At 54.7% G+C, this 26,308-nt stretch overlaps 2 protein-coding genes across 2 annotated transcripts; both read left to right on the plus strand.

Moving 5' to 3' along the window:
• The first annotated feature begins 2,048 nt into the window (after positions 1–2,048).
• On the plus strand, positions 2,049–3,305 carry LOC144943860 (uncharacterized). The gene is made up of 2 exons (XM_078871696.1): positions 2,049–2,238; positions 2,952–3,305. The coding sequence occupies exons 1-2, from the start codon at positions 2,110–2,112 to the stop codon at positions 3,303–3,305; spliced, it is 483 nt and encodes a 160-aa protein (XP_078727822.1). The 5' UTR covers positions 2,049–2,109.
• A 2,611-nt stretch (positions 3,306–5,916) lies between these two features.
• On the plus strand, positions 5,917–25,881 carry RGS22 (regulator of G protein signaling 22). The gene is made up of 16 exons (XM_078871697.1): positions 5,917–5,985; positions 6,209–6,378; positions 6,461–6,653; positions 7,105–7,307; positions 7,599–7,644; positions 7,830–7,972; positions 8,325–8,424; positions 15,685–15,842; positions 16,827–16,990; positions 17,352–17,526; positions 18,408–18,473; positions 20,558–21,521; positions 22,091–22,277; positions 23,100–23,288; positions 24,473–24,576; positions 25,822–25,881. Exons 1-16 carry the CDS (start codon positions 5,917–5,919, stop codon positions 25,879–25,881), a joined length of 2,991 nt encoding a protein of 996 aa, XP_078727823.1.
• The last annotated feature ends 427 nt before the right edge of the window (positions 25,882–26,308 follow it).

Here is a 26,308-nt window from a genome sequence, read left to right on the forward strand (position 1 = left end):
TGTGTATCTGTTTGTGTGTATTTATGTTGATATGTGTATCTGTTTGTGTGTATTTATGTTGATATGTGTATCTGTGAGGGCACATTAGTTAAAAACACAGCAAGTTGGCCTCGAAGTGCACATAGCATGGCACAAGCGCCGTGGTGACGTCATCGCCACTGAGTGGCGAATGGCGGTTGTTATAATTCCACATGTACATGAATCAATCGAGCGGCAATGTCTTTTTATCATAAAAAAACTCTGTGTGGAAGCTACCTGGCATGTATGTATGTACGTTCAACATCTTTCGCACGTCGCTCCATACAAAGCTGCGAGTCTTCTCGGCCACAGTTATGCTCTCCATTCTCCATGTTTGCGTCACGTGGAACCCTCTAAAGGGACATCTGCGCCGGTTTGAAACATTCAGGCGATCCTGCCTACAATCCGTCCTGGACTTACCCAGACTGTGTTGCGTGAGTTCACAGATCCTTGACGGATCTGGACATATTCCCATCGGTGAGCTTCTCCAGTAGGCAAGGCTGCGTTGGCTGGGCCATATAGCCCGCATGCCCAGCCACCGCATGCCCAGCCACCGCATGCCCAGCCACCGCATGCCCAGCCACCGCATGCCCAGCCACCGCATGCCCAGCCACCGCATGCCCAGCCACCGCATGCCCAGCCACCGCATGCCCAGCCACCGCATGCCCAGCCACCGCATGCCCAGCCACCGCATGCCCAAGCAGCTTCTGTTCGGTCGGACAGAGGAGGCCAAACGGGTGGGCAAGGGGCTTGAGAAGAGATGGACCGATGCGGTATAGAATGATGTAGCGCGTATTGGACTTGCCCTTGACTGGTACCAGCAGTGTCAATATCGGCCTCTGTGGAGTAGGCTCGTGAAGGATGCTGCTAGGGAGTTGGAGGCAGTCCCCTTCCAGCAACAACGGAGGGCAGAGGAGTGACGATCGCAACAATGAGCAGAGCGACGGGTTGGCTAAAGTGCAGAGAGTTGGAACAGTGGGGAGTACATCTGTGAGTCTTATCAGTCATTCAATCCATGTGTGTTACATGTGCGTGGCCTCAAATGGCACCTAGAATGGCACAAGCGCTATGGTGACGACACCGCCACTTATGTATGTGTAGCTATATGTATATGTATCTATATGTATGTGTATCTATATGTATGTGTATCTATATGTATGTGTATCTATATGTATGTGTATCTATATGTATGTGTATCTATATGTATGTTTTTATGTACGTAAAAATGTATCTGTGTGTGTATCTCTGTGTGTGTATCTGTTGTGGGGAGCAGTGGCGCAGTGGTTAGCACAGTGCGCTTCACACCCGGTGACCCAAGTTCGATTCCCGCTCACAACCAATAACAGGGGTGAACACGTGAACCGGTCCTGGCCCTCCCCTGGGTCGATTCTGCGATGTTTAAAAATCAGCATCATTGGGGAGACAAAGGCCGCTGGGCGTAGTGCTGGCCACCCACTACGCGCCATCATGTGCCGTGCGGGCCTTCATACTCGCTTAAAGCACTTGCCCCAACAGTCTGCTAAGACGATACAGGGGGGGGGGGTGTTTGCCTCTGCGTGTGTATCCGTGTGCGTGGTAACGTGCAGCGTCGAGGAGGAAGGGGGCTGGCGCGCACGTGCTCTGCACGCAGCCGCGTCCTTGGCAGCGCAGGGCGCGGTCAATATTGACTCTGGCCTCAGGAATTCAGCACCGAGGAGGGGGGGGGGGCACGGGTTGGGGGGGGGATGAAGAGGGGGGGGGGTCTCGAGAGGTAGGGGGGGCTCGGGCTGTGTTTGTAGAAGCTCCCAAAAATCTGAACCCCCCCCCGCAATTGAACGAAGGCCGATTGGGGGGTGGCTGAATTATTGCGACATGGGTGCGTTCCGCTTGAGCCAACACCGCGGCGTGTGTGGGTACACGGCGTGTGTGTGTAGGTACACGGCGTGTGTGTGTGTGTGTAGGTACACGGTGTGTGTGTACACGGCGTGTGTGTGTGTACACGGTGTGTGTGTGTGTATGTACACGGTGTGTGTGTGTGTGTACACGGCGTGTGTGTGTACACGGCGTGTGTGTGTGTGTGTACGTCACCGTGTCTTCTCTCCCCGTGTCCCCATGTTTGCGTGTCTCATTTGCCCGCGGCCCCGTGTCCCAGAGGCTGACGCAGGGACCGAGGCCCTGGAGGAGCTCTTGACCTTTGACGACCTCTTCCTCGACTACTTCAACCACTACCTGGCCCTGCCCGTGAGTATTCTCGCCACCCACGGGGGGGGGAGGGGGGGTTCAACCTCAACCGTGCCGACGCAGCTCTTTGGGCCCAGGGCTCCACCGCCTGTAGGGTCGTGTGAGGCCCGCGAAATCATTTGGTGTGGCCCTGCCAAGGCAACCGCAGGCGGGACTCGAAATTCAATAAATCTAGGAGCAAACCTGGAAAAGCAGTTGCGAGTAGCAACAACATCAACACCAGCTAACATCGCACGCCTCGCCCAAAGAGAAGCAGTTCCAGCCATCGCATTAGGGGTGAGTTCATTAAATGTTTGACAAAATATAACGGGCTAATTTTTAAGTTGATAATTTTGTGTGGCCCGCGAATGATGTTATAAATATCCAAATGGCCCAAGGCAGTAAAAAGGTTCCCCACCCCTGCTGAGAGCCACGCGGCACATTATTCTACAGCTCTACGCTGCCCCTGCCCTGCGGAGTGAAGCCAACCGAGCCACTCCGAGTCGTCACGACTGGTGGCCCAAGTCCGACAATTTCCTGGGTAAAAGCGCCGGCTCGCCGCTGTGCCATATGTCAGCTTTGTCTTCCCATTGCGGCCCACGGGCCCTGGCTCAGTAGCACCGGCAGCACCCTGGGTAGCGATCCCACCGTCCTGGCCCCCGTCACTGGAATGTGGAATGTCCTGCCCATGAGGATCTGTGCGGTGACGTGCTTGCCCGCCCTCACGTCCGCAGGCCTTCCCGCTGCGACTCAGGTATGACCGCCTCACGGGCTCCCTGGAGGAGGCGGGGGAGGAGGAGGATGGGGAGGAGGAGCAGGAGGGGGCAGCGGACGAAGGGGGCCCGGCCCCGACCCCCCCGTACGGCGCCACCGAGGCACAGAGGGGCCGCATTCTCGCCTGGCTCCAGTCCCAGCGGCTCCCGCTCTTCCTGCGGTCAGCGGCCACACCGCGGGGTCACGGGGTCACGGGGTCACAGCGTCGCTCTGTACGCGGCAGCGGGATCTGCACGCTCCGCGTCGCTCGCTTGAATGCCCCCGGCATGCCCCCCCCTCCCCTCCTCCTCTCCAACGCTTCAGCGCCCAGCTGAGGGTTCTCCTCTTGAGCGTCGGGGACCTCCTGGCGACTGCTGTCCCCGTCGTCAGCTTTACTGAGCGACCATCATGCTCAACAGGTGCTATAGGCTGCCGCGTGGCCACGTCGTCAAGAGAGGGCGGCACAGCAAACGGCATCGTCCGTACCGTACTCCGCAAGGTGGGGAAGTATGGTCAAATAACCTCCACGAACCACACAGGCATGGGTGGGCAGGCCGTCATCCGGCAGTGGATTGACGTCGCAGCCCCGTGCACGTCGATCTCTGACAGGCCGTAGCGCGCGGAGCGTCCACGCGGTGTCCAGCCTAGCTCCTCGTCTCCCTCCATCCTCGCGCCTCGCGCCGCCACTCGGCAATCCCAACGGCGCGTGCGGCACCGGCGGTGGTGACTGGGCACGTGACCTGCAGTCCAGCACTCTGGAGGCAGCGAGGGATGGTGGATCACATACATGCCGGCAGGGTGCAGTACAGCCAAGTGTGGACTGATAGCAGCTGTCCCTTCGGTATGATGGGATAGAGTGTTGCCCCCTCGCGTGCGTGGGCTTTCTCCATGCATAGATATTCACGAATTGACTGAAAACACCTTAATATATAGAGAACTGCAGAGCAATTGTTGGCACCGGCTTACCACCTGGCAACCTTCCGGTTTGGTCTGTGGTGCCTCAGCGATTGTGAGATGCAATTTGCACGAACGGTGACACTAAAATGAATAATTACTTTATTTTTCCTGGCGCATCACCGTCGTTGTTTATCCTCTGCCCCGCACGGCTCCGAAGCGTTGGAGATGTGTGAATGAGGTGTCAGGAATGTGTGAATGAGGTGTGAGGAGGTGTGTGAATGAGGCACCCATCGCTTCGCGCGGCGTGACAGCTCCGCGAGTGGTCCCTAACACCCTTCGCTTGCCCTCGAGAAGTCTCCCTGAGTCTCAAGACTCCTCCACAGGAGGGTGCCGCTACATGGCGCCTGTTTGGAACATGGATTCCACCGTGAATGAGAGGTCGCCAAATGACAGCCCCCCCTCTCACTCTCACTCCAGAGGCCCCCTCTGCACCCCCCCCCCCTCCCGAGGCCTAGACCAAAATGCCCCCCCCTCCCCCCCTTTCCCTGTGGTTCGAATTATCCCCAAACGCCCCCCTTGTGTGACGCGCCTCCCCCCCCCTCCCCCCTCCTCCCCACTCACAACTCGGATTCTAGATTTAGGTTCTTAGATTCAACCCCCTGTTGAAATGCCCCCCCCCCCTCCTCCACCCCCCCCCCCCCCCCCAGGTCACGGCTGTGGCTCGAGTTCCGCCTGGGCACGCTGCTGTTGAGGCGCGTGGATGAGCGTCGCGAGGGGGGGCGCGGGGGGGTGCGCGGCTTCAGCCGCCAGTCGGAGGGGGCCTCCAGCCTGGGCTCCCGCCCCCCCTCGCTGGGCCCGGGGCCCCGCGCCTCCTCCTCGTCGCCCTCACGCCCCTCGTCCCCCCCGGCGTCGTCCCCGTCGGGGCGCGGAGGGAGGGGGACGGGGAGGGGGCCGCGGCTCCCCAGCCGAGCGCGCAGCCTTCCCGACAACTTTGGTATTAGGGGCGGGGGGGGAGAAGGGGGGGGGTGAGCGAGGTGCGGTGAGGTGGTGTGGTGAGTGGTGGTGAGGTGAGTGGTGGCGAGGGGATGGTGAACGATGGTGAGGTAATGGTGAGTGATGGTGAGGTGAGGTGGTGGCGAGGTAATGGTGATTGATGGTGAGGTGAGTGGTGGTGAGGGGATGGTGATTGATGGTGAGTGGTGGCGAGGGGATGGTGAACGATGGTGAGGTGAGGTGGTGTGTGGCGAGTGATGGTGAGGTGGTGAGTGAGGCACGGTGAGGTGGTGCGTGGCAAGTGATGGCGAGATGAGCGATGGTGAGATAATGGTGAGTGATGGTGAGGTGATGGTGAGCGAGGCGTGGTGATGGTGAGATAATGGTGAGTGATGGTGAGGTGATGGTGAGCGATGGTGAGGTGAGGTGGTGCGTGGCGAGTGATGGTGAGATAATGGTGAGTGATGGTGAGGTGATGGTGAGCGAGGCATGGTGATGGTGAGGTAATGGTGAGTGATGGTGAGGTGATGGTGAGCGAGGCATGGTGAGGTAGCGCGTGGCAGGTGAAGGTGAGGTGAGGGATGGCGAGGGGATGGTGAGCGATGGTAAGGTGAGTGGTGGCGAGGGGATGGTGAGTGATGGTGAGGTGAGTGGTGGCGAGGGGATGGTGAGTGATGGTGAGGTGAGTGGTGGCGAGGGGATGGTGAGTGATGGTAAGGTGAGTGGTGGCGAGGTGATGGTGAGTGATGGTGAGGTGAGTGGTGGCGAAGTGATGGTGAGCGATGGTGAGGTGAGGCGCGCACAGCCCCCTCTCACCGCACTGCCCCTGTTCTCCCTGTAGGGCGCGGGGGGAGCTCGCACCTGGGCTGGGGGGACGATGGGGTCACGGCCGCTCACCTGGCCGAGTGGAGGGATCAGCTGCTCGCCCCGCGGGAGGAGACTCCGGCCCCCGACTCCACGTGAGCAACATAGAGGGGGGGGGGGGCTCACACAGGTAACGACGACTGGCACAGCGCAGTAACTCTACAGGTGAGGGTCCAGGTGAGGGTGCAGGTGATGATGCAGGTGAAGGGGCAGATGAGCGTGCAGGTAAAGATACAGGTGAGGGTGCAGGTGAAGTTTCAGGTAAAGGTGATTTAAGGGTGCAGGTGAGGGTGCAAGTCAAGGTGCAGGTGAGGGTGCAGGTGAGGGTGCAGGTGAGAGTGCAGGTGAGGGTGCAAGTGAGGGTGAAGTGAGGGTGCAGGTGAGAGTGCAGGTGAGGGTGCAAGTGAGGGTGAGGTGAGGGTGAGGTGAAGGTGCAGGTGAGGGTGAGGTGAGGGTGCAAGTGAGGGTGCAGGTGAGAGTGCAGGTGAGGGTGCAGGTGAGGGTGCAGGTGAGGGTGAAGGTGAGGGTGCAGGTGAAGGTGCAGGTGAGGGTGCAAGTGAGAGTGCAGGTGAGAGTGCAGGTGAGGGTGGAAGTGAAGGTACAGGTAAAGGTGTGGGTGCAGGTGAGGGTGCAGGTGAGGGTGCAGGTGAGCTTGTCTGGGAAGGTGAGCCCCACACGTGGCTCCACTCGGCAGTGGAGAGAGCCTGACGCGGGTGCTCCGTGCACTTCCACGCAGGCGCGGCTACGTCGGGGAGGGAGGGGGGCTCTGGCCCCCAACGAGAGGGGCCCCCCCGGAGGGGCCGTGTCTCACCGTGCTGCTCTTCGAAGGGGGCGGCGAAGACGAGGGGGAGGGGTGGAGGCAGGGGGAGGGGGCGGCCTCCGTGCACGACGTCACCTTGCAGGAGGTCAAGGAGCGCACCTTGGGCACGGTGAGGTCACGGGGCGATGGTGAGGTCACAAATGAATGCACTCATTCATTTGTTCGTTCAGTCACTTTTTCATTCATCTACTCGTTCGTCCATCCTTATAGCCAATTGTTAACTTGGTCATCAATTCATCTATTCATAAATTCATTCACTCAGGCATTCATTGATCAAGTTATTCAATTACCTTTTTCACTCACCCACAAATGTTTTTAATTAATTAACCCACTCATTAATTAATTAATTTACCCACTCATTAATTAATTAATTTACCCACTCAATAATTAATTAATCCATTTATTAAGCAGTTACGTCCCTCAGTCTTTCACCCATTCATAAATTCACCCACACATCCATTCATACTCCTAATGGCAGGAAGTGAGTGTGCTTCTCACCCACGTGACTGGGCCCTGCCACAGTAACGTGGAATGGCACACGGCGCTCCCATCCCCTGCAGAAGCGCGGCATGGATCAGTTCCAGCGCTTCCTGGAGGCCACGCCGGGGCGGCACCTCCTGCAGTTCTGGCTCCAGAGCGAGGAGCTCAACCAGTGCCTGGACGTGGAGCCCGAAGCCGACGGTGACAACGGGGGGAGTGGGGGGCTCGGGGAAGGGCCGTGGGGGGCCCGCAGAGCACGGCAGCTGCACGCCCAACTCTACAGGTGAGACTCCACACGTGATGGTGATGACGACGATGATGATGATGCTTTCTAGGACTCTTCCACAGGGTGGTGGGGATGGGATGAGATCAGCTCGGGTGCGGGAGAGCTCGCCGGACCGCGGCAGCTTGCGGTGGCTTGGAGAGGCCTTTAGCCAGCAGCGGATAGGTCGTGAATGATGATGCTGATGATCGGGGGTCGAGTGAGGATTTTCCTTGGGATGGGAGAAACAGTGGCTGACCCTTGACCCTACCCCATCTCCCCCCCCCCCCACGCCCCCCTCGTCCCACGCAGGGACCTGCAGGACTCGCACAAGTTCCACGTCGCCCCGGACGCGCAGGTACTCCACCCCGGGGAGGGGCGGGGCCCTCCGACGGGGACCGTTGAGACCCCACCGTGGCACGGACGACGAGGGGGAGTTGCTAAATCAAGGGGGTGCGCGGTCAGGGAAGGGGTAGGGGCCGGGACCGCATCACTGACTCCCCCCCCCCCCCCCCCCCCGACGTCCGCCGTGGGTTCCCGCAGGCCCAGCTGGCGGCGTGTGGAGGCCGGGGCGCCTGGCCCGGGCTGCCCCTCCTGGCGGGGGCCCAGTACGCGGCGCTGCGCCGCCTGCGTGTCTACTGGGTGCCACGCTTCCTCGTGCACCGCGAGCGGAGACGACTCCTGGGGTCAGGGCCCACGCCCCTTCCTCCTCATTCCCTCTTCCTACCCCCCCCCCCCTCCACGTTGCTTACAATTCCCCCTGACCCACGTGTCCCCTTGGCCCCATCTGTACCTCGATGTCCCCGTGTTCACCTCTTGGAGGAGGGTGGGGGGGCTCCATGTCTACACGCTCCTCTTTCCCGTGTCTCGTGACCTCATGAGCCAAGGAACACTCAGGAATTCTGATTTGACAGTGTCTCACCGATGCAACATTTGCCCCTGCGTCTCTGTGCTCAATGTCTCTGTGTCCCCGTGTCCCTGTGTGCCCATGTTCTCGCGTCCCCACTGAACAAAGATGCGACCCCGGTGTCGTTCCAGGTTGAGGCCGGACACGCGACCTTGCGGCCCCGGTGACCTCTGGCCTCAAGTCCCCCACATCCCCCTGCCTGACCCCGACCCCGCCCCACGAATCCCCCATGTAAGCGGTCCCCCGGGGTCCCCCCTGGACTCCCACCCCCCTCCACTATGGGTCCAGGGGTCAGAGTACATGAGCGAGCCAATCACGCACGTCCGTGACTTCACGTGTCTGTGCACGAGTGAGTCAACGTGTGTATGTGGTGTAGCGGTTAGCGCTACGAACCTGGCGACCCGAGTTCGATTCCCGCTCACGATTAGCTGAACTGGTCCTGGGTCTTGCCTAGGTCGACTCAGCCTCAATGAGTATCTGGTGCAGTTTGTAAACATCGTCACTGGGGAGACAAAGGCGGCCGGGCGTGGTGTTGGCCACCCACCCCCTCGTGTGCTGTATCGTCCTTTATAGGTGCTCACTAACAGCACTTGCCCCAACAGTCTGTAAATGCTATACGGGGAATCTTTTTCTTTGTGTTTGCACTCGTGAGTCTGTGTACCAGTGAGTCTGTGTACTAGTGAGTCTGAGTACCAGTGAGTCTGTGTACCAGTGAGTCTGTAGTGAGTCTGTGTACCAGTGAGTCTGTGTACCAGTGAGTCTGTGTACTGGTGAGTCTGTGTACCAGTGAGTCTGTAGTGAGTCTGTGTACCAGTGAGTCTGTAGTGAGTCTGTGTACCAGTGAGTCTGTGTACCAGTGAGTCTGTGTACTAGTGAGTCTGTGCACCAGTGAGTCTGTGTACCAGTGAGTCTGTAGTGAGTCTGTGTACCAGTGAGTCTGTGTACCAGTGAGTCTGTAGTGAGTCTGTGTACCAGTGAGTCTGTGTACCAGTGAGTCTGTAGTGAGTCTGTGTACCAGTGAGTCTGTGTACCAGTGAGTCTGTAGTGAGTCTGTGTACCAGTGAGTCTGTGTACCAGTGAGTCTGTGTACCAGTGAGTCTGTAGTGAGTCTGTGTACCAGTGAGTCTGTGTACCAGTGAGTCTGTAGTGAGTCTGTGTACCAGTGAGTCTGTGTACCAGTGAGTCTGTAGTGAGTCTGTGTACCAGTGAGTCTGTGTACCAGTGAGTGAGTCTGTGTACCAGTGAATCTGAGTACCAGTGAGTCTATGTACTAGTGAGTCTGTAGTGAGTCTGTGTACCAGTGAGTCTATGTACCAGTGAGTCTGTGTACTAGTGAGTCTGTAGTGAGTCTGTGTACCAGTGAGTCTGAGTACCAGTGAGTCTGTGTACCAGTGAGTATGTGTACCAGTTAGTCTGTGTACTAGTGAGTCTGTGTACCAGTGAGTCTGTGTACCAGTGAGTCTGTGTACCAGTGAGTCTGTAGTGAGTCTGTGTACCAGTGAGTGAGTCTGTGTACCAGTGAGTCTGTGTACTAGTGAGTCTGTGTACCAGTGAGTCTGTGTACCAGTGAGTCTGTGTACCAGTGAGTGAGTCTGTGTACCAGTGAGTCTGTGTACTAGTGAGTCTGTGTACCAGTGAGTCTGTGTACCAGTGAGTCTGTGTACCAGTGAGTCTGTAGTGAGTCTGTGTACTAGTGAGTCTGTAGTGAGTCTGTGTACCAGTGAGTCTGAGTACCAGTGAGTCTATGTACTAGTGAGTCTGTAGTGAGTCTGTGTACCAGTGAGTCTGTGTACTAGTGAGTCTGTAGTGAGTCTGTGTACCAGTGAGTCTGAGTACCAGTGAGTCTGTGTACCAGTGAGTATGTGTACCAGTTAGTCTGTGTACTAGTGAGTCTGTGTACCAGTGAGTCTGTGTACCAGTGAGTCTGTAGTGAGTCTGTGTACCAGTGAGTGAGTCTGTGTACCAGTGAGTCTGTGTACTAGTGAGTCTGTGTACCAGTGAGTCTGTGTACTAATGAGTCTGTGTACCAGTGAGTGAGTCTGTGTACCAGTGAGTCTGTGTACCAGTGAGTCTGTGTACCAGTGAGTGAGTCTGTGTACTAGTGAGTCTGTGTACCAGTGAGTGAGTCTGTGTACTAGTGAGTCTGTGTACTAGTGAGTCTGTGTACCAGTGAGTCTGTGTACCAGTGAGTCTGTGTACTAATGAGTCTGTGTACCAGTGAGTGAGTCTGTGTACCAGTGAGTCTGTGTACTAGTGAGTCTGTGTACCAGTGAGTCTATGTACTAGTGAGTCTATGTACTAGTGAGTCTGTAGTGAGTCTGTGTACTAGTGAGTCTGTGTACCAGTGAGTCTGTGTACCAGTGAGTCTATGTACTAGTGAGTCTGTAGTGAGTCTGTGTACTAGTGAGTCTGTGTACTAGTGAGTCTGTGTACCAGTGAGTCTGAGTACCAGTGAGTCTGTGTACCAGTGAGTCTGTAGTGAGTCTGTGTACCAGTGAGTCTGAGTACCAGTGAGTATGTATACTAGTGAGTCTGAGTACCAGTGAGTCTATGTACTAGTGAGTCTGTAGTGAGTCTGTGTACCAGTGAGTCTGTGTACCAGTGAGTCTGTGTACTAGTGAGTCTGTAGTGAGTCTGTGTACTAGTGAGTCTGAGTACCAGTGAGTCTGTGTACTAGTGAGTCTGTAGTGAGTCTGTGTACCAGTGAGTCTGTGTACCAGTGAGTCTATGTACTAGTGAGTCTGTAGTGAGTCTGTGTACTAGTGAGTCTGTAGTGAGTCTGTGTACCATTGAGTCTGAGTACCAGTGAGTCTGTGTACTAGTGAGTCTGTAGTGAGTCTGAGTACCAGTGAGTCTGTGTACTAGTGAGTCTGTAGTGAGTCTGTGTACCAGTGAGTCTGAGTACCAGTGAGTCTGTGTACTAGTGAGTCTGAGTACCAGTGAGTCTGTGTACTAGTGAGTCTGTAGTGAGTCTGTGTACCAGTGAGTCTGTGTACCAGTGAGTCTATGTACTAGTGATTCTGTAGTGAGTCTGTGTACTAGTGAGTCTGTAGTGAGTCTGTGTACCAGTGAGTCTGTGTACCAGTGAGTCTGTGTACCAGTGAGTGAGTCTGTGTACTAGTGAGTCTGTGTACTAGTGAGTCTGTGTACCAGTGAGTCTGTGTACTAGTGAGTCTGTGTACCAGTGAGTCTGTGTACCAGTGAGTCTATGTACTAGTGAGTCTGTAGTGAGTCTGTGTACCAGTGAGTCTGAGTACCAGTGAGTCTGTGTACCAGTGAGTCTGTGTACCAGTGAGTCTGTAGTGAGTCTGTGTACCAGTGAGTCTGTGTACCAGTGAGTGAGTCTGTGTACCAGTGAATCTGAGTACCAGTGAGTCTATGTACTAGTGAGTCTGTAGTGAGTCTGTGTACCAGTGAGTCTATGTACCAGTGAGTCTGTGTACTAGTGAGTCTGTAGTGAGTCTGTGTACCAGTGAGTCTGAGTACCAGTGAGTCTGTGTACCAGTGAGTATGTGTACCAGTTAGTCTGTGTACTAGTGAGTCTGTGTACCAGTGAGTCTGTGTACCAGTGAATCTGTAGTGAGTCTGTGTACCAGTGAGTGAGTCTGTGTACCAGTGAGTCTGTGTACTAGTGAGTCTGTGTACCAGTGAGTCTGTGTACCAGTGAGTCTGTGTACCAGTGAGTCTGTGTACTAATGAGTCTGTGTACCAGTGAGTGAGTCTGTGTACCAGTGAGTCTGTGTACTAGTGAGTCTGTGTACCAGTGAGTCTGTGTACCAGTGAGTCTGTGTACTAGTGAGTCTGTAGTGAGTCTGTGTACCAGTGAGTCTGAGTACCAGTGAGTCTATGTACTAGTGAGTCTGTAGTGAGTCTGTGTACCAGTGAGTCTGTGTACTAGTGAGTCTGTAGTGAGTCTGTGTACCAGTGAGTCTGAGTACCAGTGAGTCTGTGTACCAGTGAGTATGTGTACCAGTTAGTCTGTGTACTAGTGAGTCTGTGTACCAGTGAGTCTGTGTACCAGTGAGTCTGTAGTGAGTCTGTGTACCAGTGAGTGAGTCTGTGTACCAGTGAGTCTGTGTACTAGTGAGTCTGTGTACCAGTGAGTCTGTGTACTAATGAGTCTGTGTACCAGTGAGTGAGTCTGTGTACCAGTGAGTCTGTGTACCAGTGAGTCTGTGTACTAATGAGTCTGTGTACCAGTGAGTGAGTCTGTGTACTAGTGAGTCTGTGTACCAGTGAGTGAGTCTGTGTACTAGTGAGTCTGTGTACTAGTGAGTCTGTGTACCAGTGAGTCTGTGTACCAGTGAGTCTGTGTACTAATGAGTCTGTGTACCAGTGAGTGAGTCTGTGTACCAGTGAGTCTGTGTACTAGTGAGTCTGTGTACCAGTGAGTCTATGTACTAGTGAGTCTATGTACTAGTGAGTCTGTAGTGAGTCTGTGTACTAGTGAGTCTGTGTACCAGTGAGTCTGTGTACCAGTGAGTCTGTAGTGAGTCTGTGTACCAGTGAGTCTGAGTACCAGTGAGTATGTATACTAGTGAGTCTGGGTACCAGTGAGTCTATGTACTAGTGAGTCTGTAGTGAGTCTGTGTACCAGTGAGTCTGTGTACCAGTGAGTCTGTGTACTAGTGAGTCTGTAGTGAGTCTGTGTACTAGTGAGTCTGAGTACCAGTGAGTCTGTGTACTAGTGAGTCTGTAGTGAGTCTGTGTACCAGTGAGTCTGTGTACCAGTGAGTCTATGTACTAGTGAGTCTGTAGTGAGTCTGTGTACTAGTGAGTCTGTAGTGAGTCTGTGTACCAGTGAGTCTGAGTACCAGTGAGTCTGTGTACTAGTGAGTCTGTAGTGAGTCTGAGTACCAGTGAGTCTGTGTACTAGTGAGTCTGTAGTGAGTCTGTGTACCAGTGAGTCTGAGTACCAGTGAGTCTGTGTACTAGTGAGTCTGTAGTGAGTCTGTGTACCAGTGAGTCTGCAGTGAGTCTGCAGTGAGTCTGTGTACCAGTGAGTCTGTGTACCAGTGAGTCTGTGTACCAGTGAGTGAGTCTGTGTACTAGTGAGTCTGTGTACTAGTGAGTCTGTGTACCAGTGAGTCTGTGTACCAGTGAGTCTGTGTACTAGTGAGTCTGTGTACCAGTGAGTCTGTGTACCAGTGAGTCTATGTACTAGTGAGTCTGTAGTGAGTCTGTGTACCAGTGAGTCTGAGTACCAGTGAGTCTGTGTACTAGTGAGTCTGTGTACCAGTGAGACTGTGTACTAGTGAGTCTGTGTACCAGTGAGTCTGTGTACTAGTGAGTCTGTGTACTAGTGAGTCTGTGTACCAGTGAGTCTGTGTACCAGTGAGTCTGTAGTGAGTCTGTGTACCAGTGAGTCTGAGTACCAGTGAGTCTGTGTACCAGTGAGTCTGTAGTGAGTCTGTGTACCAGTGAGTCTGAGTACTAATGAGTCTGTGTACCAGTGAGTGAGTCTGTGTACCAGTGAGTCTGTGTACTAGTGAGTCTGTGTACCAGTGAGTCTGTATACCAGTGAGTCTGTGTATTAGTGAGTCTGTGTATTAATGAGTCTGTGTACCAGTGAGTGAGTCTGTGTACTAGTGAGTCTGTGTACTAGTGAGTCTGTGTACCAGTGAGTCTGTGTACTAATGAGTCTGTGTACCAGTGAGTCTGAGTACCAGTGAGTCTGTGTACTAGTGAGTCTGTGTACCAGTGAGTCTGAGTACTAGTGAGTCTGAGTACTAGTGAGTCTGTGTACTAGTGAGTCTGTGTACCAGTGAGTCTGAGTACTAGTGAGTCTGTGTACTAGTGAGTCTGTGTACCAGTGAGTCTGAGTACCAGTGAGTCTGTGTACTAGTGAGTCTGTGTACCAGTGAGTCTGAGTACTAGTGAGTCTGTGTACCAGTGAGTCTGTGTACTAGTGAGTCTGTGTACCAGTTAGTCTGAGTACTAGTGAGTCTGTGTACTAGTGAGTCTGTGTACCAGTGAGTCTGAGTACCAGTGAGTATGTATACTAGTGAGTCTGGGTACCAGTGAGTCTATGTACTAGTGAGTCTGTAGTGAGTCTGTGTACCAGTGAGTCTGTGTACCAGTGAGTCTGTGTACTAGTGAGTCTGTAGTGAGTCTGTGTACTAGTGAGTCTGAGTACCAGTGAGTCTGTGTACTAGTGAGTCTGTAGTGAGTCTGTGTACCAGTGAGTCTGTGTACCAGTGAGTCTATGTACTAGTGAGTCTGTAGTGAGTCTGTGTACTAGTGAGTCTGTAGTGAGTCTGTGTACCAGTGAGTCTGAGTACCAGTGAGTCTGTGTACTAGTGAGTCTGTAGTGAGTCTGAGTACCAGTGAGTCTGTGTACTAGTGAGTCTGTAGTGAGTCTGTGTACCAGTGAGTCTGAGTACCAGTGAGTCTGTGTACTAGTGAGTCTGTAGTGAGTCTGTGTACCAGTGAGTCTGCAGTGAGTCTGCAGTGAGTCTGTGTACCAGTGAGTCTGTGTACCAGTGAGTCTGTGTACCAGTGAGTGAGTCTGTGTACTAGTGAGTCTGTGTACTAGTGAGTCTGTGTACCAGTGAGTCTGTGTACCAGTGAGTCTGTGTACTAGTGAGTCTGTGTACCAGTGAGTCTGTGTACCAGTGAGTCTATGTACTAGTGAGTCTGTAGTGAGTCTGTGTACCAGTGAGTCTGAGTACCAGTGAGTCTGTGTACTAGTGAGTCTGTGTACCAGTGAGACTGTGTACTAGTGAGTCTGTGTACCAGTGAGTCTGTGTACTAGTGAGTCTGTGTACTAGTGAGTCTGTGTACCAGTGAGTCTGTGTACCAGTGAGTCTGTAGTGAGTCTGTGTACCAGTGAGTCTGAGTACCAGTGAGTCTGTGTACCAGTGAGTCTGTAGTGAGTCTGTGTACCAGTGAGTCTGAGTACTAATGAGTCTGTGTACCAGTGAGTGAGTCTGTGTACCAGTGAGTCTGTGTACTAGTGAGTCTGTGTACCAGTGAGTCTGTATACCAGTGAGTCTGTGTATTAGTGAGTCTGTGTATTAATGAGTCTGTGTACCAGTGAGTGAGTCTGTGTACTAGTGAGTCTGTGTACTAGTGAGTCTGTGTACCAGTGAGTCTGTGTACTAATGAGTCTGTGTACCAGTGAGTCTGAGTACCAGTGAGTCTGTGTACTAGTGAGTCTGTGTACCAGTGAGTCTGAGTACTAGTGAGTCTGAGTACTAGTGAGTCTGTGTACTAGTGAGTCTGTGTACCAGTGAGTCTGAGTACTAGTGAGTCTGTGTACTAGTGAGTCTGTGTACCAGTGAGTCTGAGTACCAGTGAGTCTGTGTACTAGTGAGTCTGTGTACCAGTGAGTCTGAGTACTAGTGAGTCTGTGTACCAGTGAGTCTGTGTACCAGTGAGTCTGTGTACTAGTGAGTCTGAGTACTAATGAGTCTGTGTACCAGTTAGTCTGTGTACTAGTGAGTCTGTGTACTAGTGAGTCTGTGTACTAATGAGTCGCCCCGCGTGCAGGGCAGCTCTCCGGGCGCCATGGACGGCCGCGTTGGCTCCGCTCGCTTCGTCTCCGCCTCCCCCTCCGCGCCAGCCCCCCCCCACCTCGCCGAGCCTTTCCTGCTCGTGCTGCGCATGGACCCCGAGGCGGGGGGTCCCTTCCTGTACTACCTGGCCGAGTGAGGGAGGGAGCACGGGGGGATCGGGCTCACCTGTGCCACAGCCCACGGACACAGCTCCGTGGCTCCTGCCATCCTAATGGGCCACTCGTTTCAGCCGGGCACTGGCGGCTACGATGCACGTGGCCTGTAATTTAGCGCTAAAGGTGGCGAGGGTTGGTGGATCACCGCGCAAATGTTGCAAAACTCCTTTCCCGTGGGCATCGAGGAGGAGCCATATCCTCACTCTGTCGTTGAAATGCTGTTCAGCAAAAAATGTGGACTCAGCTTCTTCTCTCTGTATGGGATAGAGTGTTTCCCCCTTGCATGCGTGGGTTTTGTCCGGTTGCTCCGGCCGATAAAACACCTTAATGTATAGAGGACTGCAGAGCTTGGTAATAAAAATTGGCACCAATTTGTTGGCAAAGCAGTCACCACGTGACTCGTCTGTGGTTCCTCCGAGCGCCTCTGAGTCGTCTTCTCTCTTTGAGAGATGAGCTGATTACTATTAATCAGCACGTCCACCTGTACCTACATCTGCAGCCAGTGGGGTAGCTATCGAGTGTGCAGGCAGCGCAACTGCACCCCAAGGATCATGGGCTGGAGTGGCCCAGACACTGCGACTAGCACCGAGCACTCCAAATTAAGTTGACTTCTCGCAATGGCTGCGCCTGTTGGTCACGTGCTATATTCCAGTCCACCGGTGACCCGGAAGATATTCAGTGGGAGTTTAACCCCTCCCTCCACTTACACCTTCACCCACGATTCCACCTCCAGCTGACATGCTAGTGGACAGGTTAACTTAAAATATGTATTTATACTGGAGGAATCCGATGAGTTATAAAGCTCTTTTTCACAGATGTCCAGGAGTTTCACAGATGTCCAGTAGACCTCATTCGTGGACAGGTCACAGACAGACACACTGGTGGAGAGGAAGGATTGTGCACAGGTAGACTCACCTGCACGCCGTCCTGTCCGCTGTGGCGTGTTGGCGTGGGTGCCCAGGTGGGAGGACCGATCCATGCTGCACCGGCTGCTGCTGTGGCTGGAGATGGCGCGGCTCGCCGAGGGGGCGGCCCCTGGGCCCTGGGAGCGGCCCAGGGCCAGCGCCCTGGCGGCCTGGGACATCTACAACACCTACCTGGCTCCCAACGCGCCCTGCAGCACAGGTGCGCCCCGCGCCACGTGCGTTTCCACGTCTCCCCATGTTTCCACGTCTCTGTTTCCTCACGTCCCAATGTGTGCCCCTATCTCTATGCCCCAATGTCGCCACGTCTCCATGTCTCTCTGTCTCCCTATCCCCATGCCCCCGTAATCTCATGTCTCTCCATCTCGCTGTTCCCATGTTACCGTGTCCCCGTGTCACCACACCCCTGCTCCATGCAGAGGGAGTTACCCGGCTGGGGCACGAGAAAACCCAGGAAATGGGACGTCTCTAATCTTAATAGGAGCCCGCTAACGTAACTTGCGCTCGCGTCAAGACTCTTAAGAGTGCATGCGGCGTGGACCTCCCGTGTCTCTGCGGCCTAGGCTGTGAGCCGTGGGACCAGGCATTGGTGTCTGCACTGCGGGGGGCCTTGCAGGCCGGGCGGGGCGACGAGACCGTGGACCTGGGCATGTTTGAGGGGGCCCTGAACGAGGCCACGCGCAGCCTGAGCCAGGCCTGGGTCGAGTTCTACCGTCTGGACATCCACACGTTCCTCCAGTGAGTGCCACGTGACGCGGCGCCTCCATGTGCACGGAGAGATGGCGCTCAGCCTCGAGCGGACATCAACGCTCACTCGAGACTTAACCCTCTACCAAACCGTAGCAATGACCCGAACCCTCACCCTAGACCTGAACCCTAGAATTGACCATAAAAAAACTACTGTCTTTGACAATTAACTTAACTTTAGACCAGACCCTAGCCCTCGATATGACTCTATCTCTGACTACATTTGACCCGAAATCTCAACTACCCTAGACCTAATAATAGACCTTGACCACAACCCGATCCATGAACATAACTCTAACCCCATCCTTGACCCTGACCCAAACACTAACCCTGATCCTAGACCTCATCCAAACTCGAACCATAAGCCAAGCTATGACCTTGGTCCAAACCCCTCCTCTTGCTGATCTTCATAGTGGCTGCTTGAGCCACATTGCAGGTGGTGATGGCGCCACACAGCCACGCGATGGAGGATGTGATGGCAGTTGTGTGAATGTGTGTGTGGATGTGCTTGCCACAAATAAATCACAATATCTTACTGATCTCGTTAGGAGCATAAACCATCACGTGAACTCCGGTCATCCTCGCAGTGGCGGCTTTTGGCTAGCCATCAAAGACGGTCACTGCATCATGTGCTTTCAGATGCTCTTCTGCGGCCGTCTGGAATGCTCTTCCTTCTGATATTAGGATGCGACTGGAGCTATGCACTTATAAATCTAAATTGAAAACTAATTTATTCATAAATGCTTTTTGTGTTTAGTTTGCTGTCCATCCCCCGCACCTCCGAGTAGCACGGTTGACTATGTACGGTGCATAAAAAGTTCAACATAGGTACAACATACAAACATTTACATACATGTGGATGTGCGGTGCAGGTTTTGCGCGGACCTGGGGGACTCCTACGAGGTTCTCTCCGACTCGGAACCCGGCCGCTCCAACAGGTGAGGTCACGGTGAGAGGTGAGGTCACGGTGGAGGCGACGGTGTGTGTTGATGTTTTCAATGAATACAGTGAACTAGCCCTTTTCCCGTCCTAGGACAGAAGCTGTAATATTTACGAATTTTTTTAGCAGAGTTTCATTGTATCTTGTGTAAATTTAATGGCAGTGAATATTGCACGAAAGAATGGCATCATACACTTAACTGCATTTCACTGTAGCACTGTATTAATGGGAGTGAATCTTGCACAAAACGATGTCATCAAACGCTTCACTGGATTTCACTGTAGTATTGTATTAATATCAGTAATGCTTGCACAAACTATGTCATAAAACACCTCACTTCATGTCACTGTAGCACTGTATTTAACTGACCTTCAGTTAGCCTTTTGCCCGTCCTAGGACAGACGCTGTAATATTAAAGATGTACATTCACGTTTTCTTGTGTGTTTGTAATTTTCTTTAGGAATTGTTGCACGTAAATACATTTTTCTTAACTTAAAAAATGAAACCGTCGGTATACGATATTTAGTGTGAATCTCTTGTACAGTGATTCTTGCACAAAACTACGTAATAAAACACCTCACTTCTGCATTTAAAACTCACCTTCAATTAGTTCCAAATCACTGCTCTGATACGTTAGTTTATTCTGCTTTCGCTCGCTGGGGTTGTAATCAATTTGAATTCGATACAATGTCTGGAAAATCACAGAGAAATGTATATATTTGATCATAATTTAGAAGCAAAAATTTGACTTACCTTTTGTTTCAAGTGCTGAAGAAATAAATAAAGACACCAAATACATCTTCTTGGTTCTTTCGGTAAAACACGTAGAAGGGAAGTAATAAAATAATAAAAATAAAACATAATATTTTATTACTTCCCTTCTACGTGACTTTACCGAAAGAACCAAGAAGATGAATCCCTGCAGTCACGAAAGCTTTAAATCGAAATTTACACCAAATACACTTTGTTGTTGCGGATAATTATTTATTTCATTAACTTTAAATAAAGAAACGTCTAATTGAAAGCGAATTTGCGTAAAATGTTTTATTGCTTATGATAGTAATGATGGGAGGGGGGGGGGGGGCTCTTTTGCAGTGACGTCACGTACGGATGTAGCACTGTGCTGCGTAGACGTATTTTTGACCTCACTTTCTGTAAAGCGACTTTGCAAAAAATATATCTTTCCGCTCGACCTTCTTCCGCGTGAGTGTAAAAACGCAGCCGCTCATGATTATTTTATTATTAATGACGGGGGGGGGAGGTGCGGCATGTGGAGTGACGTCACGCGCGTTACACACATTTCTGGGCTATTATAGTAGTAATGCTCATTTAGCTTTCTGCTCACCGTGCTCCAGTCGAAATGTAATCATGCGCACACACGGATGGTGGAGGGCATCTACACGTGCGGCTGCTTGCGACGCTGTCCAAACAGCGCTCCGAGCGGCCGTTGGGACAAAAATCCTTTGCAAACGGTCGTTTCTACCGTGATTTGTATCTCCAAAGGTTTGGGCACAAAGCCCTCCGAAAGTTTTGTCCGGCTTTCTCTCGCGCGAGTCCCTAATCGCGACAAAATATGGACCATAAAGTCAACCACTGGAGTCTGCCCTCCGTCAATGAAGGAGGAACAGCAGAACTACACAAACTCTCTCTCCCTGCTGAAGCCCTCTCATCGTGGCCAACAGACCTCCACAGTGACTTCTAACTCCCGCACATGTCGCTGCTGCCATCATGTGCAAGGATAAAATAGCAGTGTGACCTCAGCAGAGAAATTCGTTCGTATCGGCTCATCCTCATGATAGTTACCGTGACCGCCCTCTCCCCACCCACCGCGCGTTACAGGCAGATGGAACAAATGTAGAAATGCTTTCACCCTAAGCGCAAATAAAAAGTCAATCACCCCAACGTCTATGTATGTATGTTGAACTTCCGTCGCACCATACGTAGCCAACGGTCCTAATCGTAGGCCATCACAAGCGCGACTGAATCTCTACCATGGTCATTGCACCGATGATTGAGACACCTGTGTGCGTCCACGACCCCCATTGCGCTCCCCTGCCCCCCTCCCCACCTCCCTGTCATCAGGAGCAGCGCCAGGAGGAGTGCAGAGGGGACCTCGGGCCCCAGCCGGGTCCGCGGGCGACGCGGGCGAACCCGGCCTCGCCCGCGACCTCCGCGCGAGGCCGGCGCCGTGGAGGAGAGCGGCGGCGTCCACTTCGATCTGAAGGCGCTGGTGGAGGCCGACGCCGTGCCGCACCTGCGGGCCCTGCTGCACAACAAGATGATGCGCGCGGCCTTCGGGAGGTTCTTGAAGGAGACAGAGCCGGCCACGCTGCGGCACTGCCTGGGAATGCTGTCGGCGCTCTGGGACCACCTGGCGGCCCGGGGAGCGCGGGCGAGACGCTGCGCCCTGACCGCCCTGACCGAGTCGTACCTCTCGCCGGCCTCGCGCGCCGTCGTGCCTCTGTCCGACGAGCTGCTGGGCGCGCTGCAGGCCGAGTGCGACCGATCCGGCGCCGCCGGTCTCACGGACGCCACGGCTTCCCGGGCCGCCGAGGCCCTCGGCGGGATCCTGTGGCCATCGCTGAGCTCCTTCTGGGCCGGGATGAGCTCGGAGCTCAAGCGCCGCGGCGGCGGCGGTGGTGGCGGTGGCGGCGTGGGTTTGGAGGACCCCGAGGCCTGGGATGGCCTCATCCGCGGGGCGGCCTCCATGCTGCTGGCCAGGAGGTGGAGGGCGCGGGCAGGGCCCCTGGGAGGCCGGGCGGCACGGGCCGACCCGAGCGCGGCCGACAAGGCGGCGTTCCGCACGGCGCTGGCGCAAGCCGCAGAGGGTGGCCTCACGCCGGAGCTGCTCGGCTTCCTACAGCGCCTGCAAGAGCTTGGGGCCGAGGCCGGGCGGCCCCGCGCCGAACGAGACCTCCTCTTCTACCTTGAGGTGCAGAAGTTCAAGAACGCACACCACGCCGACCCCGACCACGTCCTTCTGCGCAAGAAGATTCGCATCATCCTCGACTGCTTCATCAAATCTCGCCTCGAGCCCACGCTTCAGGTGGGGGGGGCATGGGGGATCGGGGGGTGGGAGAAGCAGGAGTATCAGGATGTCGTGAGGGCAACTCAAGATCTCTCATCCTTGGGTGATCCCACAACCCCATGAGCCAATCTGGGCGATTTCGCAGAGTAAGAAAGCTCCAGACTGTGTAGTGTCATGTTGACGGTGCACAGAGGTGGGTGGGTAGCGCAGATGAGGCAGAGAAGAGGCCTCCGGAGCGCGTCTGCGGGGGACGAGGTGTTGATGATTTGTCTGCATGGGTTTGAGCTGCTGCAACTGGCACCTGATGCTCCGAGTCGCACCTGGGGATCGGTGAAATGCTGACATCAGGATGGGCGAGATCCTCTTTATTGCTGCGCTCCCTGCCTTCCGAGTCATGTCAGGACTCTGCTGGCCCTCTAGTGGGGGGTTTTCAGCCGGCGGTGATGCGAACGAGCAATTGCGAGGCTGCGCCTCTAGCTGTTATCCGTTTACTTACCTGTGAGTAGACGAGGAGTGGAGGCCCCAACACGGCGGCGTCCCGTCGCTCGTCCGGCAACTCCACCCCTAACCCTGGCGCGTGCTCCCAGGTGGACATCTCTCCGGAGCAGGCGGAGGCCGTGAGGGCGGCTGCCCAGGCGTGCCTGGCCCGGCCCGAGCAGCTGGCCCCGCGCGTGTTCGACGAGGCCCAGAATGCAGTCTTCCACGAGCTCCTGCCCTTCTGGGCGGGGTTTGCCCGCGAGGGCCGCATCCCGCACAGCGCCAGCGGCCTGCCTGGTGCGTCGCCCGCTCGCCGTGACCCACCGCCCCCCCCCCCGCTTGTCGCTCCAGGTCTATCGAGAGCCAATGGGCGTACTGCACAGCGACCGCCAGCCAGCCAATTGTGCATGACCTAAATTAAACTAAACTTTTTTTTTATTTTACCAGGCAAGGCCCACTGAGCTATACAGCTCTTGTTCAGAAGCGACCTGGCCACAAACGATAGCTTAACGAAGTGGCTTATCACGCAGAAATGTACAGCAGCCAAATACTCTAAACGATACATGTTTCTAAATGTGGAGTGGAAAACCGGAGTATTGTGGGTTGTCAAAGGAGCAGGGCTGGGGAGGGGGGTGGTGAAAGGGCGGTGTGTGGCTGAAGTGGTCGCTCGTCGCACCCCCCGGCGATTGGAGATTGGAGAATGAGGAAACCTGGATTTCCCCCACGGTCGTGAGGCCTGGAGCTTCTTTCGCACGGTACACAGCCAACCGCGCTAATCGGAGGTGCCAACAGAGCATATGTTGTCTCTCGTTTGTGCCGTTTCGTTTTGTACAGTTTTTTGTCCGATCCATCACGCTCGACGAAACGTCGTCTGTATGTCACGTGCCGTGTAACCTGCACAAATCGTCGTTTCCTGCCCACGCGACGCGGCATGCCGCGTCACGCGATGCTTGATTCCGCTCGATGAAGCGACCGCCAGCTGTCACGTGAAAGCCGCGGCCTCCAGTCTCCACCGCGGAGCAACCGCAGGCCCCGACGCGACCCACGCCGCGCTCCATCTCCCTCACCACCGCTACCTGTGCCGCCCCCCTCCCCCCCCGCCGCCTGCCCGCCTCGCAGAGCCACGGTTGCAGACGGTGCTCAGGCAGAGGCTGGCGATGTTCCGGGATGCCGCGGCGCCGCCCACCGAGTTCCACCTGCCCAGGGCCTCGCGCTCGGCCCCACGCAACAGCCACGTGGCCTGCACCTACAGCTTCTCCATGAGTCAGGGCCTCACGCTCAAGGCAAGAGGCCTGGGAAGCCCCTCACGTGCGGCCAAAAGGGGAAATGCGCCCCGGGCGATTCTCCGATGACCAGTGCTCTACAATGGGCCAGGGTTTTGTTGTTAATAATTTACTTATTTATCCAGGAGAGCCACGCTGATGCGTGATAGTCTTTTTCAGAAGGGTTTAGCAATGGGTTTTTAATTTAGCAAATTAATAATGAGTCGTGTTTATTATTCACATCAGAGGAAACCGGAGCACCTGGAGAAAACCCACGCCTTGCGTAATCTATCCCCGTACAGATGGAAACAGATTACGATTAGTCCACTTGCTGTACCGCCTTCTCCTGGCGGGTAAGGGTATGGCACCTTCTCCACACCCACCTACGGGAAGGGAGTTTTACGAAATCTGCATGCGGTGATCCACCAACCTGCGCTGCTGCCTCCACAGTGCTGGGTCACAGGCAGCCACGTGCAGCGTAGCTACCACAGGCGGCGCCACGCGGTGTTTTGTGGCCTCGGGCATCCAGCTGCTTCTGAGGGCCCCCTGTGCTGTCCGGGGTCGTGCGACTAAACCCAGTTGCGGGATGGCGCTGCGTAACACCTCGTGACGCATAGGGACTGCTGCCCACCGGCAATAATAGTCATAATTTCATTTTATAGAGCGCCATTCATGCAATTGCATCCCACAACGCTGCACATCAATTAGCTAGTCCCTTACACAAATGATACAAAAACGAAACTCCACTCCTTAGCAAATCTCAAACTAAAATATTAATACATAAATAACGATTAAAAAATGCACAATACAAGAAAATTATCATGACATAGAGAAAATAAATTAATATAAATCAATCCGTTTGGTCTCCAAACCCCAGACCACAATCCCAACATTTCGCCAGATTTAGGAGAACCTTCAATGGAATGTTTGAGACGAAATGTAGGGTCAGGTGCTTCGAGATGATGAGGCATTAAAGCAAGCACCCAAGCATGAAAATTTTAATCTGTATGCCCAGATGTTAAAGAGTCTCTGTTCAGGCTTTGCGGGTCAAGATGGCACAGGTGTTGTGCATTCACGTCCAGGCGTTGATGAGGGTCTATACGTGGTGGCAATTTAAAAATAAACCTCCCTTTGGAGTTGGAAAGGAGTTCAGTTCTGTGTCTTCGGGATGGAACACGTGGACATGACCTCTTGACCTACGATGGGTCTCGTCTGAGTCGCCCATTGTAGCTTCGAAAGTCACCCACGAGTCCACCCAACGGGGAGGCCCCTACGTGACACCACGCACGCCCATTGGGCCCCAGTCCTGGTCGAGGGACTCCGAGACGAGCAAGGTGAGGAGACCCCCTTCACGGGGAGGATTGGGGGGGGGGGGGGTCACTAACAACCTCGCGTCCCCTTGCCGCCCACAGAGACCCCGCGGGAGCGAGACGCGGACCCCGCCGGTCAGCTGAGCCGCGGGAGACGGGGAGAGGGGGGAGGGTGGGGGGTGGGGAACCTCCTCTACTACCGTCCGCGGTGGCCCCTGTGAAGGCGACTCCATCACCGAGTGATCTCGTCAAGAGGCACGCGGCGTCAGGAGCTCACGGAGTGGACGTCGATCCTCATCCGTGACTCACGACTCCACACCGGGCCTCCTCACGCGTGGGTTCATCTGGAGGTGGCAGTCGCCCCCGTGAAGAAGGAACTCCCCCCCCCCCCCCCATCGGTAGAGGGGCGGTCTCTGAGGGTTAATTGGCGTTGACAATCAGCGAAAGGCGAATATCAATCGAACGCCACGCGCCTCCTGCGTGGGACGTGCGCTCCACACTGGCGAGCGCGGGAGGTTTGAAGCTTCGCAAATTAAACAAGAAATACTTCAAAGGTGATGGTCAGGGTGCACTGATATAGCATTTTGGGGACGCCACGGTGACATTTAACGCGATCGTCGAATGCGGTGACACGGGTCGAGTGCCGTGACAGTAACGACGGTGCGATCGTCAGGTTTGCCCTGCCGCGGCGTGTCGGTCATGGGGATGCGTTTGACCATACTTCACCACGTTGGACAGTTGGTGAAGAGGGCGGGGTGGGTGAGGAAGGGGGGCTGCGGGGGTAGGACCGGTTGAGATTTCGCTCGCTACTGATGTTAGCTGCGAGCGGGATTGGCTTCATTGAGCGAGACAACACGTGGCCATTTCGTGGCAAAATAAAGGAGAGACGCGCACAACACACGGGTGCAGATTTACTCACACTGACAAAGCTTCCCAGCATTGCCTTAACAGGGGCAAGTGCTGTTAGCGAGCACCTATGAAGGCCGGCACTGCACACGAGGGGGTGGGTCGCCAGCACCACGCCCGGCGATGTTTACACATCGCACCAGCTACTCATTTGAGGCTGAGTCCACCTAGGGGAGGCCCAGCACTGGTTCAGATAATGGTCACTGATGTTGGCCGTGAGCGGGAATTGAACTCGGGTCGCCGGGTTCGTACCGCAGTGTGCTAACCAGTGCACCACCGCTCCCCATACATGCGCACTCTGTCACTCCACTGCTGGATGAGGGCCTCCCCCCACCGCACGCCATGCGGGTTGTTTGTGACCAGAGCGTGCGGGTGTTCGCCACGCTGGTCTGTGCGGGTTACGTGAACTCAGGGGGAGCATAGAGGTTGGAGCATGGTACACAGTGTGAGAGTGTGAGCGAGTGAGAATGTGTGGGAGAGAGTGTGTGGGAGAGTGTGAGCCCGAGAGAGTGTAAGAGCGAGGGTGTGTGGGAGAGTTTGAGAGCGAGAGAGTGTGGAAGGGAGAGAGTTTGAGAGAGTTTGAGAGAAAGTGTGCGGGTGCTGTGAGAGTGTGAGAGCAGGAGGGTGTAAAAGCGAGAGAGAGAGAGAGTTTGAGAGAGAGAGAGTTTGAGAGAGAGGAACGCTTCACGAATTTGCGTGAGAGAGGAGGGAGGGAGAGTGTGCGGGGGCTGTGAGAGCCGTCGCCCGGTGGTGGCGAGGCGGTGCAGGTGACGAGGCGAGCACAGCGCGCGCCTTGTGGGGGGGGGGGGGAATGTGGAGACCCCGTGCCACGTGGCGGCACTGAGAGCGC

The sequence above is a fragment of the Lampetra fluviatilis genome, chromosome 33 (genome assembly GCF_964198595.1).
Source record: "Lampetra fluviatilis chromosome 33, kcLamFluv1.1, whole genome shotgun sequence".
NCBI classification, from domain to species: domain Eukaryota; kingdom Metazoa; phylum Chordata; class Hyperoartia; order Petromyzontiformes; family Petromyzontidae; genus Lampetra; species Lampetra fluviatilis.